Here is a 17,941-nt window from a genome sequence, read left to right as displayed (position 1 = left end):
TTTCTCACTTGATCACTTCTCCACTTACACACACTTTCTTCTCAGTAAGTGCTTCTCTCAGGTGGTAATTATATTTGGCTCCTGTTTGCAGGCCAGAGTCTTCGCTAGTGTTTCCCACTTGCTGATGCTTTTCTATCTTGTCCTCTGTGTTCAGTCAATTCTGCAGAACCTGGACTTGCGGGGCCAGTCCATCTTCAGTGCCGTGCATACCTACGGCCTCTATGTGAACTTCAAGAACTTTGTCTGCAACATTGGGGAAGACGCAGAGTTGTTCATGGCCCTCTACGACCCGGACCAGTCCACGTTCATAAGGTAGTAGAGACCCAGGTCATCTTCCGTCAACCTTGCAAAAATACCCAGCCTTCACCTATCTCCTCCCTGAAGATTTCTTTGCTGGGTTTGAGAGGGGAAGATGGAGAAGAAGGGGAGGATTTCTAGGCAGTAGAAAATAAAACCCTTTGGGTCGCTAAGCCATTCTGAATAGCTGCTGAAACAGTGCAGTAGTAACAGTTTGTGTACTCCCTGGGTCTTAGAAATCACAGAAAACTCATCCGAACATGGTGACAGGAGCAGAGAATTCAAAGGAGTATAAGAGAGGGGTGAGGGAGGGGTGACTCAGCAGAGCACTGAGAATTTTAGGGCAGTGAAACCATCCTCTATGATACTGTCATGGTGGCTGTGTGTCATTACACATTTTTCCAAACCCATAGAATGTCCAACACTAAGAGTGACCCCTAATATAAACTGTAGACTCGGGGTAATAATGACCTCTCAGTGTAGGTTCAGTGATTATAACAATGATTGTACCATTCTGCTGGGGGTTGTTGATAAAGGGGGGGGCTGGGCATGGAGGGGGGCCTAGGGGAAATCTGTACCTTCGGCTCAACTTTGCTGTGAACCCAATACTACTCTAAATTAAAGACTTTAGCGGATGATTATAGGCTTTGTTCAACCCTACAGTCATGCTGCCGCTGAGCAGCTAAGAAAACAGGTTTATTCTTGAGAAGATGGTTAAAAGTAATTACTGACAAATTATTTATTATTTTTTAAAATAAATTTTTAAAATTATTTATTTATTTATTTATTTATTTATTTATTTATTTTTGGCTGCGTTGGGTCTTCGTTGCTGCACACGGGTTTTCTCTAGTTGCGGCGAGCGGGAGCTACTCTTCGTTGCGGTGCACGGGCTTCTCATTGTGGTGGCTTCTCTTGTTGCGGAGCATGGGCTCTAGGCACACGGGCTTCAGTAGCTGTGGCACGTAGGCTCAGTAGTTGTGGACCACGGGCTCTAGAGCGCAGGCTCAGTAGCTGTGGCTCATGGGCTTAGTTGCTCCACGGCATGTGGGATCTTCCTGGACCAGGGCTCAAACCCGTGTCCCCTGCATTGGCAGGCGGATTCTTAACCACTGCACCACCAGGGAAGCCCCAAAATTGTTTGTATCTAAAATAGAAAGCTTGTTGCTGTGTGGTGCTGTGGATTCCAGGGGATGGACTTGGAATGATTCTTATAAAATTATATTCCTGAGTCAGCAAAACTGAAACTTTTATACAAAGGGTTTGAGATGGAAGATAGACCCCAGATAGAATCTGGTAGAATCTACTGTGTCTGTGCCCGTCTTGAGCAGTGCTTGTCATGGGGCTGTACTGGGTGTGCCTCGGAGAGCCAGGCTACAGCCAGGAGACCAGAGGGTGGTGATTGGTGTGGTCTCAGACCTGCCTGGTGAGCTTCACTGGGCTCTTCTGGGCCACCTTTCAACCCTATTAAGTCTATACTGAGAGCAGCTTCCTCCCCAGTTAGGTGCTCATTGAGAATATTTTGTTTCCCTTTATCAGTGAAAACTACCTAATTCGTTGGGGCAGCAATGGAATGCCCAAGGAAATCGAGAAGCTCAACAACCTTCAAGCGGTCTTTACTGTAAGTCCTACCTATGCTTAACCCTTTCCTTTGTTTGTGATATTCACAGGTGCACGTGACAAGTATATGGAAAATTTAAAAATGAACACATGAAAATAACAATCATCATAATCCCTCTAGCCGGAGTGAGCCACTCATTTATTCACCAAATATTTATTGAGCACCTGTCAGAGGCCAGGCATTTGAGATACATCAGTGAACACACCAGATAATGTCCTGGTTCTCAAGGAGCTTTTTGTCCTAATGGGGAAGTCAGCAATAAACAGTAATCAGATAGATGAGGAGTTGTATAGAATGTTAGAGGTCGTGAGTGCTTTGCGGGGATTGGGAGTTTCTGGGCTGGGGGAGGGTTGCTGTCTTAAATAGGTGGGTCAAGGCAGACCTTGATGAGCAGGAGCCTTTGAGCAAGAACTTCCAGTTGACGAGGGCGTGAGCTGTGCAGATAAAGGGGGGAACCTTCCAGAGCCAGGTTACAGTAGGGGCAAAGACCGGACTAGACTTTTCTGTTGGCTCATATTTTTTTTTTTTTTTCCAAAGTGTAAAGGGTTTTTTTTTTTTTAATTATGTGTAACACAGACACAGTTATTTAACTCAATAAATTTTTAAGGAATTTCACATGTTCTGATTCTTTCCACTGCCAATCACCTTAGTTCCTCCAAACTCATAATCTTCAAGATAAAATAGCCCTTTCAAAAATAAGTTATCATGTGAGTCAGCCCACAATTCTTTTAGTTAGGCTTCTTTGATCTCCAATGAAATATGGACACACTTCAAAATTCCCCACCTGTCATCTTTGGGATCCAATTTCCTCAAGCGATTTACTTTAGGACCATGTTTAGGGTCAGGCGATGGATCTGCCTGGTTCTGAATTTGACACCCTCTAAAAATGTATTAGGTTCAAATCATATTCACTCCTAAGCCATCACACCCTAGAACAGTACAGATCATTGGGATATTGTTGGCTCATATTTCAATGGACTTTTCCCTCTCTTTCTCCACGTACCCGAGGCAGGAGGTGTGCTGCTGTAAATGGATCAAGAGCCAGGAAATGTATTGGGCTAGAGCTTGGGGCCTGGTGACTCTCTTTTTCGTGGACTAGGAACTTTCTTGGGATTCTCTCCCTTTTTTTTTTGCCATCAGTGCTTGAAATGCCCTGGAGCTGCTGCCACCTGTTCTGAGCAGCCTTGGTGGGCAGGTTTTCCAGCTCCCATTAAGCCTAAAAGAGATACTGGCTTCCTTTTCTCCCTTTTTCCCTTAAGCCACACCCATATTTTGTCTGCTTATTCTCTTACCACTCTTACAGTAAGGAAAACAGAGTCTAAGGTAAAGCACCAGAGGAAGTGATAAGAAGGAACATTGGTCCACTGCTTCCCTCCTTTCTGCCTGCCTGCCTTCCTTCCTGCCTTCCTTCCTGCTTATTATTATTCATTCCATCTATTAACCTCCTACCCCTATGACAAAAGTGGTCTATTACTATCCCTGCCCTGACCCATCCACATCTTCACCACCTAGTAAACATCGACAAAAAAGAGCTTAGAACTCTTCCCAAAACCTCTCCCCAACACGCAGAGTATTTCCTCAATTCTAAGATATATGAGGTTTTTTTCCCCCTGAAATCAAAAGGCATTTATCAGTCAATGCGTACATTATTAAAAAAAAAAAACAAACACACACATTCAGAAAGGTGTTGTTGAATCATTGGTCCATCTTCTAATCAATACCGTTTCAGAATAGCTGCAATTCACCCCCTCCCCTCCTCCCCCCACCAATTAGGCCCTTCCTATATGCAAATTTCATGTCCAACTTTTTCAGTTAAATAAAATGCGGTGACTGATTTCTTTGGTCATTGAACATTCTACAGAAACTTCATTTATAAATGATTGCATATAATTGAATAATATCAGTGTGCCCCACTTTATGTAACCAGTCACTTAGTCTTTATCTTTCTATTAACAGAAGCCTCACAAAACCTAGAGTAGAAATTCAAGGTTAATATCATCATCGGTATATATTCCTATCTTGGAGACCTGAGTTAATTTGATTATAGTGGATAGATATGGATTGATTGTTTAAAAAGTAATTCTTGATTCAGTAAAGGGGCCTTGGATAGCTGTTTCATGAAAAGAATTTGAGATGCAGTTAAATCATTTCTGATATTAAAGCAAATGAGATATGTGAGCTCTTTTGTGCGTTTACTCACCCATCCTTAGCAATACAAACAAGCATAGAGCATGAGCCACAAAAAGACAGAGACATTTCATCTACGCATTTCTCATTAGTCAACACACACCCAGAAGCTCTCGATGGATATCCCTCATAAAACAGATGAATAATTACAGAAAGCAGTGCATGTAAATTTCTGTGTTATAGTTGCCTCACAGGATTATTTGGAAGGTGAAATGAAATATCACCAGCATGTGTAGATACCCAGTAAATGTCAATGTCTTGTAAGTTTTAATTTCATTTGACAATGAAACGCGTCTGGTGCTCAGATATGCCCTGGCCAGAATATAAAGTAGCAATGACAAGGGACCCCATTTTTAAATACCCTGCGTAAACTGGAGACTTGAGATTGAATACGATCTGATTTATAAATCTGAAGTAGGAGCTGGGGAATTTTTAAAAATTCTTTTTTTGAATACAGTCATTTTTCTCTGATGCTATGATGGTTCTTGGGTGGCTAGGGGGAAGAGAGGAGCCCTTCTGATATTTCAGCGTTAGGAAGTATGCTCTGAACGGTGTTTTATTGTAGAGTGAAAAGAAAAGAGAAATGAGCGTGACAGGGTGATGGAGTGTGACCTCCTTTCCTGTTCTCTCCGCCCCTGTAGGACCTCAGCAGCACAGACCTCATCCGGCCCCGCATCAGCCTCGTGTGCCAGATTGTCCGGGTTGGCCACATGGAGCTGAAGGAGGGCAAAAAGCACACATGTGGGCTCCGAAGACCCTTTGGAGTAGCAGGTACAGAAAGAACCCGAGATGGATGTAAAATGGTATGGCCACTGGGAAAACAGTATGGTGGGGCCTAAAAAAACCAGATTAGGATCCAGCAATCCTGCTTCTGTATCCCCAAACGAATTAAAAGCAGGGTCTCAAAGAGATATCATCACACCCATGTTTACCACAGCGTTGTTCACAGTAGCCAAAGCAACCCAGGTGTCTGTTGACGGATGAATGGATAGACAAAATGGTCTTTCCATACAGTGGAATGTCATTCAGCCTTAAGCAGCCCGTGTCCCCTGCATTGGCAGGCGGATTCTCAACCACTGCGCCACCAGGGAAGCCCAATGTGAATGTTTTTAATGCCACTTTGAGCTGTACATTTAAAAATGGTCAAAATGGCAAATTTCATGTTATGTATATTTTTCCACAATAAAAAAAAAAAAAAGAAAGAGAAGAGGGAGGAAGGAGAGAGGAGACCCAGAGACGGTGCAAGATGAATTTGGTTGTTAGTGTTAACATCAGACACACCGCGTTTACTGCCTGGAACTGCCAGGTAGCTTTTTGTGGGTTCTGTGTCCTCACCTAGATGCCCCTCCTTTGTTTCTCCCTCACTGCCCAGCACTGTGTCTTTTACACAGCAGGGCCCTCTCAGTAAAGCCTCTGTGTGACTGTTGTAATCTTCCCTGATTGCGGCTGCGTATTGATTTTAATTGAATAAAATTCTCCTGGGAAAGTGGTTTGTATGTCTAGGAAATTGGCTCTCCCAAGGCAACATTGCTTTCATAGAGGGTCCTTGGCTTAAATCAAACTCCATAACCTTCCAGGAGGCCCTCCATTTTCCTCTGTAGTTTGTTAAATGGAGGAAATATATTTTTGGTCTTGCACCGACATTTTGGTCACTAAGTAGTTTTGAAAGCCATCAGTTCTGCCCCTGGAGCGAGGGCCCAGAAACTGCACGTTGTCAGGGTTGACCTGTGGGTTATGTGGCTGGTGAGGCGGCTTCTGTATCCCAGGAGGCTGTGTGCATCATGCATCCCTTGAACGGCCTTGCACTGCACCTGCTCTCAAGGTTGGCCAGGCTCTGTCTAGAGGGGACAGCACTACTTCCTGATAGTGAATTAAAATAAAAGCCCAGGGGCTTCCCTGGTGGCGCAGTGGTTGAGAATCTGCCTGCCAATGCAGGGGACACGGGTTCGAGCCCTGGTCTGGGAAGATCCCACATGCCGCGGAGCAACTGGGCCCGTGAGCCACAACTGCTGAGCATGCGCGTCTGGAGCCTGTGCCCCGCAACGGGAGGGGCCGCGATAGTGAAGGGCCCGCGCACCGCGATGAACAGTGGTCCCCACTTGCCGCAACTAGAGAAAGCCCTCGCACGAACCGAGGACCCAACACAGCCAAAAATAAATAAATAAATAAATAAAGTAGCTATAAAATTAAAAAAATAAAAATAAAAGCCCAGAAAAGGCAAGGAACCCTGGCCCAGGACTGCTTAGCCATCTATATGGCAGTCTATTCTTTCATAAAAGATTTAAGGAATATTCAAGGTCATTGTCTTTCAAACTGGGCCATAGAGATTCAAACATCCGAGCTCAAGGCTTTTATTTGCTCTTCCATTTCAGGGTGTGTGTGTGTTCATTCAGGGCGTGGAGATTAATTTACTTGGAGCCTTGATGCCAAACATCAGCAGAAGTTAGGAGTAACTAGGTGATGTCATTCACAAATGAACTGCCTATTTGGGGGTTCAAATACAAATTCTACAGTGTGTGTGTGTGTGTGTGTGCGCGTGCATGCATTGTTTTCAGGGGTCTATTAAGGGCTGATAACAAGTTGATGTCATGCCCTGCTTTCTACAGCTTCCTTTCACTAACTTTATTCATTCCCAAGCCTTATGCACTATGTGTTCGGGTTGATTTGAGAAAGCATTTCCTCCCTTTTCTTTAGTTTTTCTTACGATTATTGTCTCGTATCTCAGTATTTCTTTTAATCGTCAAACGGATTACCTGTGGCGTGGATCATTAGTATGTGTTTTATGGCTAGATTGTAATTTATTAACCAAGGGATGGCTTCTTGCCATGGCCCCTGCCTAACCTCAGCAGCTGTAGAGTGAATGGCCCGCTTATTAGTTCTCTGGGCAGCAGGCATAGTTAGGTTAAATGGTTTGGCCCTGTAATCACTGTTGGGTTCCTACCCTGGCTTTACCACTTAAACCTCTGACCTAGGGAAAATCACCTACCTTTCCTGTAGTCAGTTTCCTCATCTCTTAAAGTAGGGCTAATATTAATATTTGTATAAATAAGACAATCCATGCAGTAGGGTTACAACAGCGCTTCCTTAATAGCTCTTACCGGGCATCAAAGACCGAATCACTATATGGTCTTCTAGTCTGTGCTGTTGGTGCCCTGGCTGCCCTTCATTTATGTGGAAACCAGGTGAGAAAATGTCAAATCAGAGGGACAGTGGACCATGGCAAGTCTTGAGTTCCTCTCCCAGGTCTTTTATTCTATTGACACTCCTGCCAAAAAAAAAAAAGAGTGTTCTCTGGGTCTTGGAACGCAGGCTTACTAAAAAGTGTCAGTGTCACGGGACTCAAGAATTCACCAACTTGGTCTAGTAGAATTTTTTAAAGGAGGTAGTCTGCAGGGTTGATCCGAGAATGCACAAGCCCCTGCCTGAGCCCCTGATGAATTGATCTTCTGCTAGGCTGGGGACACTGGGAGTCATCATTGGCAAATAAATAAAGGAAACGTCCCTGCTCACTCTCGCTCTCTTTCTTCCTCCAGGGTTCTATGTTTGCTGATACTGTAATTTTCCATAGTTCCTCACTGAGGCCTGAAGCAATTAGTTTCTTTAATTAAGTTTTGTCTTTTTCCTAGTGATGGATATTACCGATATCATACACGGGAAGGTGGATGATGAAGAAAAGCAGCATTTTATTCCCTTTCAGCAGTAAGTACCTGGGCATTATCCCAGGTGACTTGAGACCTGGATTAGGCCTTTGGATGGTGTGTTAGAACCAGGTGCTAGGAACCTTTTGCCCAGTTAGAAAAGGAAAGCTCTTAAGTGGGAAGATTGCCAAGCGGAGCCGACAGAAGACTTTATTCAAAGTCCTTCATATTGCACTCCGTTAAGAGGGTAACTGAACTTTCCTGATTCTACAGAAATGACCAAAGGAACATAAGGGGCGAACCTACCAGATTATGGTGCCATTTAAATGCCAGAAATGCCAAAGTTTACCTGTACTTTGTCCTATGGAACAGGTATCACAGAGGACGAGGAATCAAGCAGAATAGCACAGGGCTTCTCAGACTGCAACCTGCACATGAATCACCTGGGATCTTGTTAGGATGCAAAACGCGATCTGGTGGGTCTGGAGTCTGCATCTGACAAGCTTCTAGGTGATGCTGCTACTGCAGGTCTGGGGCTCACACTTTGAGTAACAAAGGTTCAGGAGATGCGAGAGTGAAGGGTAGACTAATCCCTGTTTTCCTGCAAGCGGAGGAAAGCCAGCCTGGAAGCTTGCCCCGCAGAGCTGCACTCAGCTCCCCATTCTGAGTCTCAGGAGCTGGAGCCCTGGGTGGGCCACTGGGGGACGTCGGAGAGCTACTCTCTATCCCCGTAACGCTGAAGGAGCGTACGTGTGAACATCATGACTGGCTCATGCTCTAGCGAGCACGCGCCCCTTACCTCGCACGGGTGGCTGGGACGTTGCTGGATCTGACTCCTAACAGGGCAGTCGTGGCAGTGAGAAAAAATGATTGTCTCGGCCAATATGCGGCCACCACAACGGATCAATATGACGAACCGAGAATTCCAGAAACCAGCCCAAGGATATTTGAGTTAATATGTGATTTTATTAGTAATAAGTAATATGGTTATATATTTTTTAAATTATTTTAAAATATTAATTTTAAAATCAGTGGAGAAGATAAACTATGCAAAAGATAGTGTTTGAGAAAATTAGCTAACCATTTAAGAAATGTAAGTTAGATCCTCATCTCCCAACTTATACCACTGTAAATTCCAGATGATAACACATATACATGTAAGAGCCAAAAATCTTAAAGTACTGTAGGAAAACAAAAGTTTTATACGATGTGATGTGTGGGAGGCCTTTCTGAGTCAGACACCAAAGATTCGACTAAAGAAGAAAAATTGATAGGTTTAGCCTCACAGAAAGTTTAGACAACTTATACATAGAAAAAATTTAATAATATCTTTGCAATGTCTATGAAAAAGAATAAATATTTCTAAATTATAAGGAATTAATGCAAGTTCATAAGGAAGTAAGAAGGAAACATACACATGCAAAGAAATGGCCTATAAATTCATTGAGAATCAATGAAAGGCAAATGAAACAATGAGGTTTAGTTTTGGGGTTGACGAAGTTTTAAAAATATATGGTATCCAGCGTTCAGTGGGTATAAATACTACTTATAAGAATATAAATTGTTACAATGCATTAAAAACCTTAAAATTTAGAAATTTCAAAGAATATACTCCGTAATTAACAGTGATTATTTCTGTTGGTGTAACTCTAGGTGATTTTGCCCCTCTTTTGGTTTAACTCTGCTTACTATTCTTTCTACAATAAATAGGTATTATATGTAATTTTATTTAAAATATAAAAATCCTTATCTTTCATTTTAAAGTCCAGCACTTTTGGATAAGTTTCTAAATATAATAGTATAAATAGTTTGTGCTAAGTAGTACTTCCCTTCTCATCCAGAAGCTGCTGTTAATAATTTTTAAAATATGTGCTTATCTAGTATCCTACCACCTATACACTGACCCTCCAAGAATATGGTGAGGTACATATTTTATGTAGCTTAGTGCTAGTGTGAATTATGACACAACTTTCAAATTCATGAATGCTGCTCCCAATGTAAATATGTATATTTAAGTATATTAAATAAGTGTGATATATTAAATTAGTACATATAATATATTAAAATATATAATTTTATATTAATGCATTAAATTAAATGATTTCATATATTAAACCAACTATATTACAATATCTTATGTAAATATAATAAATATTAAATAAAATACATAGCATAAATGTGAATATGTAAATACATAAAATATAAATATACTTGTGATAAATATAAATAATTTTCATATCCATGAATGTTATTTCTATTATATATACATATATTATAATTATGTACTATGTATATATGTATAATATATGTATATTTTATATGTATATATATACTAGGAGCAGCATTCATGGATGTGGGAGTTATATGAAATATTATATAATAATATATATAATATTATATATGTTTCAATATATATGAATTATCGGGGCAGCATTCATGGATATGAAATTTATTCTACTCCATACAAATAATATTATAAATATATATAAAATAGGAGCCTCATTATGGATATGAGTTATCTCAAATGTGTTTCTCTGTATTTGTCTCACTTTCTGAGGTGGGTTTCTTCTTTGGTTATGTGCCTCCCCGCTTACTTTCTGAACCAGCTCTTACCTAGCGGCCGTGCTGAAACAGTGAGCTTTCAGACTGTCTCCACCGTATAATAATACAAGCTTTGAGTCTCCAAGGAGTCCAGCCCTAATTTGATTACCACTCACTGTGTGGCCAACAGCCACTGTACAGCTTTCACGATGCAAATCACAGCCTCTGGCATTGAACTCCTAAGATTTATGGCAAATGCTTTCATAACTTACCTCGAAAGCTTTATAGTGATTATTATATTGGGAGAGTTTTATGCGTGTATCCTGCTAGTCTAAGAGGGAGTCATTTGAAAACAACTCAGACTGTCGCAATCCCACTTTTCAGGAACATATTGCAGAATGCTTCCCCCCTATTGTCAGGGTACAGGTCTGAACCCTGCAGAGAAAGCTGGCCTGTGTGTCGTGGGCAAGAGAACAAAACCACAGCAGAGAAGACTGGCCACCGTTGTCCCGCTCCAGGCTGATATGTAGTTATTGATAGCACTTGTGCTTTCCATAGAATGGGGGCTGTGTTTGGCTCTTTCATCCCCCTGTACGAGCCTCAGCCTGATGTGATCTTTAAAGTGGCTCTTATTTGCTGGTGGCTGTGCCATTGCAACCCTAAACATAGTTCTTCATCACGTGGGGTTCTACGAACACCATCCCGAAGCCGCTGCGTACATACCGCTCTTGTACATTGAGTGTTGTCACTAGATGTGGGCCTTCAGGGCATGTGATCCTGGCCCATTTCCTTACAGATGAGGAAACTGAGGCCCAGAGGGGAGACTCTAGCAGAGCTCACTTGGCAAGTAGAGCCAGAACTGGAGGCTGGGTCTTCCTGCCCCTTCCTCCGTCCTTCTACCATTCCATTTCTGCAGCCTCTCCCACCTTATAAAGTGCATCAAGCATTGCCCCTGGTTTTAGTTGTTAACATTTGACCGTCGGTTTTGTTTGTTCTTGAGGTTTATTTTTCCCCTCATTACCCCAAGTCATTTCAAGATGAATTCGGTGTCTGAGATAGGCCCCCGGTGGGAAAATAAAGATGGAAAGTATCCTGTAGTTAGGTTCCTTTACTGTTTATATTTCCAAATGAGGCGCATCAGACCCACCACTATCTGAGGCTGTGCTGCAGAGACTTCCTCTTTTTTCCTTACCAATCATTTCTGACTTTCCCAGAATTGCCATGGAAACCTATATCCGGCAGAGGCAGCTAATCATGTCGCCCCTGATAACATCCCATGTGATTGGGGAGAATGAGCCACTCACTTCAGTCTTGAATAAAGTGATAGCAGCCAAGGAAGTGAATCACAAAGGACAAGGTACACAGCCCTATGTACTGAGCTGGGAGGGGACTCTGGCAGGGGTGGAGGGGTGGCGCTCAGAGCTGAGTCCTTGGAATCTGGCCCTTTCACTATCTTTCTCTGATATAAAACAGACCCTGCTGGGGACTGCCCACCTCAGTTTCCGTTTAAAGACAGTTAAGACTTAAGAGAGTTGGATCACAGCTGTATGTTGTAAATTCTATAGAACAGATTCTCATCCCATGAGTCTTTCCTCACTTTTGTCTGACCTGTAATCCCCGTGTTGTTTCCACAGGTCAAGGCACAAAGAAAAAGTTTTTTTTTTTAATGTTTTAAAATTAATTTTTATTGGAGTATAGTTGCTTTACAATGTTGTGTTAGTTTCTAATGTACAGCAAAGTGAATCAGTTATACGTATACATAGATCCTCTCTTTTTTGGATTTCCTTCCCATTTAGGTCACCACAGAGCACTGAGTACAGTCCCCTGTGCTATACAGTAGGTTCTCATTAGTTAAGAAAAACAGTTTTGAGGATAATTATGTTCCACTCCCTGAATATGTTTCTCCCAATACGTTTCCTAAAATTGAGAGGAAGGAGACCAAAGTAATGCAAATGAATATGTATTAATATAAACTAATGGGCTACCTAGCACAGCATTTTTAGTGGTTTTTAGCACCTCCATATATCATTTTGTTGATATAGTTTTAACTCAGAGGAGTTCTGCTTATTGAAACTGCATTTTTAGCTCAAATAATAAGGGAAAATAGTTTAAAATCTAAAATTCAGATGGTGATGATTTGGGGATAATTTTGAAGATTGAGTCAATTTTTTTTTTTTTTTAACCACCCTGTAATTGTCTTCTGAAGTGGAAGCAATTAGGAAACAGTTTCAGCATATTTAATTTGCCACGTGTTCACAGTTATCCTGAGTAGTAAATACATGTGAGGAATCATAGAATCTGAAAATAAATAACTAAATGCCTTTCTGTTGTTTTGGAACTCCTAACCTAAGGATATAATTTGTTAGAGTGGAAAACCCTTACACTAAATAGATTGCTGTGTATGTACAATTTTTTTTAACAAAACTGAAAAAAATACCATTCCTTCTCCTCCTCCTTAGCAATACACTTTTCAAATGTTTTCATGCTCTTCATAAATATTTTTTGTGGCTGCGTAATATTCCATTGCTTGGAATCCCTAGGTAAACACTTAAATGCTTTCTATTTTGCTACCATTATAAATTTAAATAACTCTGCTATGACTGTCTTTATACATGAAGCTTTTTCCATATTTAGGACTGCCTCCCCAAGAAAATTCCCGGAAGTAGGATTTCTGGGCTAAATGATAGGAACGAGCTTAAACCCGGAGATGTACATATTTCCAGAATACTTCCCATAGGTTTCTTCCTGTGGGCACTAATTACCATATGCCCACTTTGCAAACTTATGTTTAAAAATCTTTACCTGTTTGAAAGGTGAAAAGTAGACCACCGTAGCATTTTTTAAAAACTACGTGACAGTGAATTATCTGGCCTTCATATGTATTGATATTTAGGAGTTTCCTAAAGTTTCCCTTCCTTTCTAGAGTTTTTGTGAACCCTTTGTGTAATGAAGATAACAATTTGTCTTACTTAGGGCACATACTTTTCAATTTCTGGTTTGCCAAATATTTATAAACTTTTTGTACTTCTTTGTGAATTGTATAATCATTTTCTGTTTATTTGTGAGGATCTGAATGTTCTTCTTCTAATGAGTATGAATTCCTAATTTCTTATAAGTATTTCACCATGCCTTTTATAAGCGTATGTAGTATATGGTTTATGAAGTATACCTTTTACTTTTTATGAATATCAAAATATCAGTTTGTATAGGTAATTCTTTTGCTTTTGTGATTTCTTCATTTGTTTCTCTACTTAGAAAAATGGTTTGTACTCAGAGATTTGACAGTGATACACTTATTTTTTCCTTTAATTTCCTGTCTTTTTTTCTGTTTACTTTTCTGTTATATTAGGAATTTATTTTAGTGAAAATGTGTGGTGAGAGGTTAGATTGATTCTGTTCAAAGTAGCTAGAAAATTATCCCAGCACGTTTATAGAATTGTTCCATTTTTCATGATTTGTTATGTCTCTTTTGCTATGTTTAATTGCTGTATATAATAGTACTTGATTTCATTGTTTCCATTGATTTATATATCTTTTCTACTACTAATATCACTCATTACTGTAACTTTACAGTATTTTGATATCTGAGAGGGGCTATCTTTATTTTTTTTTCCCCAAAGTAAACATCCATTCACATTTCTGTCAGATTCTCAAAGAAATCTTACTGTGATTTTGTTGGGAGTATCATTAAAATTCTAAGTTAACTAGGGGAGAATTTACATCTTTATAATAATGTGTTTTTGTATCAATACCACACATATATTTTTCTCAGCGTGTGTGTGTGTTTATTATACGGATCATTAACAAAGAGCTAAAAGTTTATCTTTTCTTTCTTTCAAGGACTTTGGGTGTCCTTGAAGCTACTGCCGGGGGACCTCACACAGGTTCAGAAAAACTTTTCACACTTGGTGGATAGATCCACGGCAATCGCCCGGAAAATGGGCTTTCCTGAAATAATCCTTCCAGGTAAACACTGTGCTTGATTCACCTGTTCTGCGTCCTACAGGACTTTGCTGCATGCAGCCATCACTTCTAATGGGACTCTTGAGGCAACATGGATCCGTAAGATTTCATCATTTGCATTCAGTGATAGCGAGACGGTGGGAGATAGAGGCGGGGTTGCAGTGCCTTAGAAAACTACCCAGTGTGCAAGCCCAAGAGAACGCTTTTAAATGTACTCAAATTTCTCTTTGCTTTCTCTTCCTTTATGTTCTGCACAAGCCCCTCTGAAATACTTCCTAGACCATCCATTAAGTCGCGCTAAATAGCACAGGTTCTCTGTCCCGAGAATAATTTGCTTCATCTGCACGTACCTCTTCTCATGATGACATCACCAGCACCGTGAGCTCCTTGCCAGGAAATTCCAGCGAGGTGCCCACTCAGCTCAGACTCAACTGGACCTTCTGCTCCAGTGGCTTAAGCTCCAACTATGTTCTCGGCTCTCCCCATACTTGTGGTGACAAGAATGTAAACATTCTGCAGTTTCCTACTTTAGTTTCATCTTTTTTTTGCCACCACGTGTTAGTAATCTGCATATGTGTTCTCGTGAATTCACTGATTTAACCCATTTACTTTCTTTTTTTTTTTAGATAAATTTATTTATTTTTGGCTGTGTTGGGTCTTTGTTGCTGTGCACGGGCTTTCTCTAGTTGCGGCAAGCAGGGGCTACTCTTCGTTGCGGTGCACGGGCTGCTCATTGCGGTGGCTACTCTTGCTGCAGAGCACGGGCTCTAGAGTGCAGGCTCAGTAGTTGTGGTGCACGGGCTTAGTTGCTCCGCGGTATGTGGGATCTTCCAGGACCAGGGATCGAACCCGTGTCCCTTGCATTGGCAGGCGAATTCCTAACCACTGCGCCACCAGGGAAGCCCCCATTTACTTTCTTGATAGTTATAGTGGTAAAAGGAAATCATCCCCTCAAGGAACCTTATATATGTGTATTATATAAAATATATGTGTTATAAATATTAAAATATAAGTATGTTGTATACTTGATAGATAGGAAGAAAGAATATATGAATAAACAATCTTTAAGCATGTTAGAAAAATTCTCGAAAATCAAGCTGTTATCTATTGCATAAAAATTCAGGTCTGGGGCTTCCCTGGTGGCACAGTGGTTGAGAATCTGCCTGCCAATGCAGGGGACACGGGTTCGAGCCCTGGTCTGGGAAGATTCCACATGCCGCGGAGCAACTAGGCCCATGAGCCACAGCTACTGAGCCTGCGCATCTGGAGCCTGTGCTCCGCAACAAGAGAGGCCGCGATAGTGAGAGGCCCGCGCACCGCAATGAAGAGTGGCCCCCACTTGCCGCAACTAGAGAAAGCCCTCGCACAGAAACGAAGACCCAACACAGCCATAAATAAATAAAAAATAAAATAAATTAAAAAAAAATTTCATGTTCTTTTAAACTAATACAAGATCTTGTTCCTCCTTTGGGAAATTAAGGAGCAGTAATAATTTGATGCCTCACACATTTCTGTACATGGTGAGTATTAAAAGTATATTTGTGGAGTGAATGAATGAAAGAGTTCTAAAATTGAGATTATCTTTTTCTTCTTTTCTCATGAAAAGTAGTTTTTCATCTGCTTATTTCATCCCTTCCAGGGCCATTTCACCCTAATACATATTCATCAACATTCTAGGAAAATGTTTTGTCTTCTTGTTGTTTATAAAAATAAGTATTGATACTCTTCCTACAACTGAAGGCAGTTTTATTGCTACAGCAAGACCGAAATCTGAAAAAATAAAATAGAGAAGTTTATCTTTTGGACAAAGTGCATTTATCTTGGAAATCTGGCTTGGAAAGATTCTATTCAATAGTATTGGTTCATAAACATCCAGGGCTATAACAGACTTTAAAAATCATCTCGGATGATGGTTCCCAAATATGCTAGTCTTTGGATCAGCCAATCAGGATCACCTGGGAAATATGAAGATACCTATTCCCAGATTTTTCCAGAGACTGATGCAGTTTGTATGACCAGGGCTCTGCGGGGGATTCTGGTAATCGGCCAGGTTTGAGGAATATAGATCTGGGCTAACATCCCTCACCTGGGCTCCCTCTCACCATCATTTAAACAGGCTGCAGATTCACCTTAAACTCCTCCCTCTCCTGCACTTTCTCCTATAGCTAAATTCTTGGAAGAGATTATATACTCTCTGTTTCCTCACCTGCCAGTCTCCCTCTATCCTGTCTGGAATGGCCGTCACTAGTCACCAAAGATTGCAGTGTCACCAAGTCTACTGGATATTTTTAGCATAATGGTCGTCTCGGGCCAGTACGTGACAAGGTTGAGCACTCTCTCCGTGAAATGTTCCCCCTCGCTGTCGGTGATCCCACACACCCCTCTTTTTCTCCATTCCCCTGAGGCCTCTCCCAGGACTCCTCTGCCACCTGAGCATCTTTGACCTCACCTTTAAATGTTGGAGTTCCTCAGTCTTTGGTCCTTATGCCCTGTCTTAGTTTGCTTGAGCTTCCATAACAAAATACTGCGGGCCGCGTGGCTTAAACAACGGAAGTTTGTTTTCTCACAGTTCCGGACGCCGGAAGTCCAAGATCAATGTATCTGTAGGGTTGTTTCTTCTGAATCCTCTCTCCTTGGTTTGCAGGTGGCCCCCTTCTCACTGTGTCCTCACGCCGTCACCCCTCAGTCTGTGTGTGTCTGTGTCCCAATCTTTTCTTATAAGGACACCAGTCATATTGGATTAGGACCCACCCTATGACCTCATTTTACCTTATTCACCTCTTTAACATATGAATTTGGGGGGAGGGGCACAATTCAATCTGTAACAGGACCCCTTTCCTTCTCCCCTCTATTCCCTCCCTTGGTGATCTCATCCACTCATTTTGCTTCTGTGGGTTAGTTGCCTCCAAATCCAAATCTCTAGGCCCAAGACCCTTCCTTTAAACTCCACAACCACCCATCCAACTGCTTCCTGCCTCAGGACTTGAGTGGGTCCTCTTCCCGTTGGATCACTCTTCTCCTTGTTTATTTCTTACTCAAAATCCGCATTTGGAGCTTGTCATCCTGGGCATCTAGACCTGACTCTTCTGTTGTGTTTTATCTAAGAGAACAGCCCTTCATCCATCCAGCTGCACAAACACGAAGCCTGAAGATCACCCTTGACACTCCTTTCCTTTACATCTCACACAAAATTAATGGAGGAGACCTGCCAGTTTTCCCTTTCAAAGGCCTCTCAGTGCCACCCCCTTCTCTCCATCCTGTTACTGCTACCCAACTTGTAGCTACTGTCGTCAATTCCCTGGACAAGTGCCAGCACTTCCTAACTGGTTTTCCTGTTTCTGATCTTTCTGCCTCATTCTCCACACCATAGCACGAATGATCTTTTATAAATGCCTATCTGATTTCGTCCCACTCCCTCCTTGCTGAAAACATGACTTCTGTTTATATTTAGGATGAAGGTACAAATTCTTCACTTGGCCTGCAGGCCTCAGGGAGACTTGTCTTATGTCTGTCTGTAGCCTCATCTCACCACAGCTTTCCCCTCACTTGAAGACTTCCATCATATATCTCCTACCTCCGGGCCTTTGCACATGCTATTCTCTCTCCCTCTTCCTCCAACGCCTCCAATATCAGCTCAAAGGAGAGATTCCCACACCTTCCAAACAAGGTTGGGACTTAGTGTGATGCTTTCACCGAG

The 17,941-nt window shown here is 41.6% G+C and overlaps 1 protein-coding gene across 3 annotated transcripts in view; it reads left to right on the top strand.

The window, feature by feature from the left end:
* DOCK5 (dedicator of cytokinesis 5) overlaps positions 1-17,941 on the top strand; it is a 217,608-nt gene that overhangs the window by 107,821 nt on the left and 91,846 nt on the right. For 2 of the 3 annotated variants that reach the window (XM_059926858.1, XM_059926857.1), the window contains 6 exons: positions 155-312; positions 1,834-1,915; positions 4,744-4,873; positions 7,729-7,801; positions 11,496-11,638; positions 14,122-14,247. In XM_059926858.1, the coding sequence (XP_059782841.1) occupies positions 155-312; positions 1,834-1,915; positions 4,744-4,873; positions 7,729-7,801; positions 11,496-11,638; positions 14,122-14,247 (712 nt within the window). The remainder of the gene's footprint in view (positions 1-154; positions 313-1,833; positions 1,916-4,743; positions 4,874-7,728; positions 7,802-11,495; positions 11,639-14,121; positions 14,248-17,941) is intronic. The other variant, XM_059926860.1, reaches the window with a different exon arrangement.

The sequence above is a fragment of the Balaenoptera ricei genome, chromosome 6, assembly GCF_028023285.1.
Source record: "Balaenoptera ricei isolate mBalRic1 chromosome 6, mBalRic1.hap2, whole genome shotgun sequence".
Classification (NCBI taxonomy): Eukaryota; Metazoa; Chordata; class Mammalia; order Artiodactyla; family Balaenopteridae; genus Balaenoptera; species Balaenoptera ricei.
The sequence above is the reverse complement of the archived record's forward strand: the minus strand, read 5'-3'. Positions and strand labels throughout refer to the sequence as shown.